Genomic DNA, 4,375 nt, shown 5'->3' with positions numbered 1-4,375 from the left:
TGAGATGCCACATAAATTATATTATTACTTGAATAATGTTCTCGAGAGATGGAACCTAAGTACTCACACAATTCAGGATTCCTGCTGCCACTGGGGATTAACTAAGTTAAACGCTCTGTGACGCTGCCTCGCCAATAAAAAAAAACTTCAAGAGCAAATATGATTAATTCGAGACAATCAGTTCGATAGATTGGTGACATTCGTGTCTTTCTAATGAACAGGTATTGCAGTCGGGACAGATTCTCTACTCGAAGGTGAGGGAAATGTGCGTTGCCCCTCGCCTGGGGGGGCAATGTTCGTTTAATGGTCCACAGACATTTTTCAAACCCTGGCAAAATCCAAAATGCTCGAGGAGAGTCCAGTGTGTGCTCGATCCCCTTCCTGAGAGGCGCCGTCCCTTTGCTACAAATGCTTCCGTTTGAGGCAGAGACTACTGGTCAATAAGCAAGATAATTAGATGTGCTTCGTCCTCACTCTTGAAACCTGTTGAGCTAATTTGAACAGGAGTCTAGAAATCATTTTGAAACGCTCCAAATGTGCACGCAAAGAGCTTTGGGGCATTTATTCGATTGCTCCGGACAGATGAATAATATGTAACGGCATCGAGTGAATAAAATCTTCAGTCAACTTTTCAAATTCATCTGTGCAAGGCACATGAAAAGACTGAACGTGTTCAAGAGACTTAATTCGCTCCCTATCGTAGAACTAGTACCATCTCCTCTTTGCAATGTTTGCAATTGCTTCCTGCGACTGCAATAGTTATTTTACACGTGCTGACGATGAGCAGACTCTTGAACTGGAGGGAGGTTGTATTGTGGGAGCTGTAGTCTCCTCCTTTACCTTGCAGGCTTTGGCGGGGGGGGGGGGGGGGGGCGGGGAACAGGGAGAGAGAGAGCTGTCAATCAACAAAGCTGGGGGGGCGGGGAGCTGGAGAAGAGGAAGGCGAGTACGCCTGCGCGCATTCCTCCCGGGCCGTCCAATGGGCTGAGAGCTCGCGCCGGCCTCTCTCTGTCTCTGGGCAACCGCTCCGTGTCACGCACCGCTGCGGGGTTCCCGCTCCCCAGCGGCGGGCGGGAGGGCCGCCGAGAGTCAGCGCGGGCGGGCCGCCAAAGTCTCGCGCGAACGCGGAGGGGATGGGACGAGAGTGGGGAGCAGGTGTAAGCGGCGCATCTGTCCGCCCCAAGCAGCAATAGGGAGGCAGCAGCAGTGAGTGAGAGCCCGGCAGATAGAGCGGGAGTGTGCAAGTGCACACTGGCCTGCCGCTTCACACACATCTATTTATATATGTATATATTTACAACAGAAATCATAAATGCATATATAAATATATATAATAGACTCACAACTTTTGCTTTCTCTTTAAATACAGTTCCAGCCTCAGCTCCTCTCTCTCTCTAGCATCCCTATGTACAGTGTTCAAAATGATGTCCATGAACAGCAAGCAGCCAGCCTTCGGCATGCATCATACCCTACCTGAGCACAAGTACACTTCTCTGCACTCCAGCTCGGAAGCAATAAGGAGAGCCTGTCTACCAGCACCACCGGTATGTACCATCTCTACCTCTATCTCTGTTGTGAATGTGGAATATGTCGAGCTGCAAGGCACCGTTTGACAAAATGCAGCTTAAATGTTACATTACTGCTCATGTAAAGTCGAGTCTGCATCATCTCTGTGCCTTTGCACGGTTGCAACTTCAGCTCTTTATCTGCATTGGTTTTGCAGGTTTAAATGTGTTTTTTTTAAAAGTCTGTGACAGTATTCCCTTTTGAGAATTAGCTGTTGATCATGTTTTCTCCCTCTCTCTCTTTCTGATAGCAATTGCAGAGCAATATATTCGCCAGTTTAGATGAAACTTTGCTCGCCCGCGCCGAGGCTCTGGCAGCCGTGGATATCGCCGTGTCCCAGGGCAAGAGCCACCCGTTCAAGCCGGATGCCACTTACCACACCATGAACACGGTGCCATGCACTTCTACCTCGACCGTCGCCCTGCCGCACCCGTCGGCCCTGTCCTCGCACCCGCATCCCCATCACCACCACCACCACCACCAGCCTCACCAGCCACTGGACCCGGGAGAGCTCATCGACCACCTCAGTTCGTCCTCGCTGACCCTGGCCGGGGCCATGGCGGTGGCGGGAGGTGGCGGCGGCGACGGCGGCGGCGGGGGAGGCGGCGGCGGGGTGGTGTCCACCTCCTCGCACCCCCACGCGGCTCACATGCACGGCCTGGGCCACCTGAGCCACCACCATCACCACCACCACCACCAGGCCGCCATGAACATGACCCCCCACCCGCACGGGCTGGTCGGCCACGGCGTGGCCTCGGGCATCCCCTCCGTGAACGACGTGGACGCCGACCCGCGGGAGCTGGAAGCCTTCGCCGAGCGCTTCAAGCAGCGGAGGATCAAGCTGGGGGTGACCCAGGCCGATGTGGGCGCGGCGCTGGCCAACCTGAAGATCCCCGGGGTGGGCTCGCTGAGCCAGAGCACCATCTGCAGGTTCGAGTCCTTGACTTTGTCCCACAACAACATGATCGCCCTCAAGCCCATCCTCCAAGCCTGGTTGGAGGAGGCGGAGGGGGCGCACCGGGAAAAGATGAACAAACCCGACATTTTCAACGGCGGCGAGAAGAAGCGCAAAAGGACGTCGATTGCCGCCCCGGAGAAGCGATCCCTGGAAGCTTACTTCGCCGTTCAGCCCCGACCCTCCTCCGAAAAGATCGCGGCGATCGCCGAGAAACTGGATCTGAAAAAGAACGTTGTGCGGGTTTGGTTTTGCAATCAAAGACAGAAGCAGAAACGAATGAAATTTTCCGCAAATCACTAGCTGCAAGGAGGAAACAACAACAACAACAAAAAGGATCCTTTCTTTTGCTGGCAGACCCATAACAGACAGTTTCTTTGGGGGACCAAGAACAGTTGTTCATCCTCACTGACTCCAGACTTGGTTACAGTACTTTTCACTGTGTAGTGGAGCAAGCGGAGGTTTGCAAAGGCAGAAACGTGTTCATGATGATAATCAGGCGAAATCATCGGTTTCTGAGGCATCGTGGTGTTTGTGTTATTTTTCACGTTATTGGTGAAGTATGCAAATCACAGGTAATTCAGATCGCCCAGTTACTGTGCCGAAATTTCTAGCTAAAACTGTAAGCGAGCCAGTCTGGCTGCTACCTTGTTAAGGAAACAAAATATGAAGCAAACTTTGATTGATGTTCAGTCACTTTAGTATTGTTTCACTCCGGTTATCCAGTATTTCATTGATGCTGTAATCCGTTTGCTTTTCTCCGTTTTTAAAACCGTTACCTCGACACGTTTTGTTATTCCCCAGCCCAACGAGCGAGTCTGTTGTGTTTTGACATTTTCCTTCTGACTTTCAGAAGGTAATTGCTTCAGTTACAAAAAGCTCAGGCAAATCTGAACGATTGATGCGCCTCGATCGGCCATTCATTTCATTCAAGTGTTAGGTAAAGGGTACTGTGGTAGTTTCCCCAAGTAACATCCTTCAATTTACGTGGGAGAAGAACAGCACACGCGTGCTTGTGGATATTCTGGCTTGATTTGCTGTTTGAGACAGTATTTATGCAGATCAAGATATATTATTAATTATTATTAAGTCATCATTAATTATTTTGGTTTCTTAATAAAAAAGACAAAATATACAAAAAAAAATCACACAATTGACATTTTACAGTGATAATCGTTTCCAAAGGTCTGCATGCTGATCAGAACACCTTTTTTGTTAAATGTAACGGGCGTTAGCTGTCAGCACTCCGTTTTGGTAATTGCACTAAAGTATGTTGCAGAATTTAGTATATTGTACTGGTTGGAAAACATGTTAGTGTACTATGGTTTACGATCAAAATTCCAAGTGATTCTCGCATCAAAGCTTGAAATAGGACTACCAAAAGTTTGCGCATAAAATATTCACACTAAATTATTGATTCTGTTTTGGGTAGGAATATCTCCTTTATGGGCATCTAAAATACGTGCGCAGAAGCAAAATAACTGCATGAGCTGAGGATGGATACCGAATTTGGCGCCTATGGATTCGATACAAAAAATGTTATGTCTGCAGCGCAAACATTCTATGCATTGGAACTGAAATGAGCACTATAGAGTAGCTTGATAGACCTTGTGGATGGTGTGATTTCACTGTTAACTGCCTGTTTTCACTAGACACAACATTCTGACCCTGTTTATAACTGTACATAGGCGTTTATTGTAAATAACTTTTTAATTTGCGCACATGTATGTTTACAAACTGCAGCCACGTGTGCATCATACGTAAAGGGGAAAAAAGTCTCACTTTCAGTCAATCCCTGTCCAATGTATATTTGCCAAGCTTTCTCCTGGATTGTGTTTTTTTAAAAATTTATTT

General features: G+C 48.4%; 1 protein-coding gene across 2 annotated transcripts; it reads left to right on the top strand.

Moving 5' to 3' along the window:
- The first annotated feature begins 1,421 nt into the window (after nucleotides 1–1,421).
- On the top strand, nucleotides 1,422–2,824 carry pou4f1 (POU class 4 homeobox 1). Of its 2 annotated transcripts, none has more exons than XM_068032942.1 (2): nucleotides 1,422–1,544; nucleotides 1,826–2,824. In XM_068032942.1, the coding sequence occupies exons 1-2, from the start codon at nucleotides 1,422–1,424 to the stop codon at nucleotides 2,822–2,824; spliced, it is 1,122 nt and encodes a 373-aa protein (XP_067889043.1). The 2 variants fall into 2 exon arrangements, with proteins under 2 accessions (XP_067889043.1, XP_067889042.1); XM_068032941.1 differs by having other exon boundaries at nucleotides 1,817–2,824.
- The last annotated feature ends 1,551 nt before the right edge of the window (nucleotides 2,825–4,375 follow it).

The sequence above is a fragment of the Heterodontus francisci genome, chromosome 6, assembly GCF_036365525.1.
Source record: "Heterodontus francisci isolate sHetFra1 chromosome 6, sHetFra1.hap1, whole genome shotgun sequence".
In the NCBI taxonomy this organism is placed as follows: Eukaryota; Metazoa; Chordata; class Chondrichthyes; order Heterodontiformes; family Heterodontidae; genus Heterodontus; species Heterodontus francisci.
The sequence above is the reverse complement of the archived record's forward strand: the minus strand, read 5'-3'. Positions and strand labels throughout refer to the sequence as shown.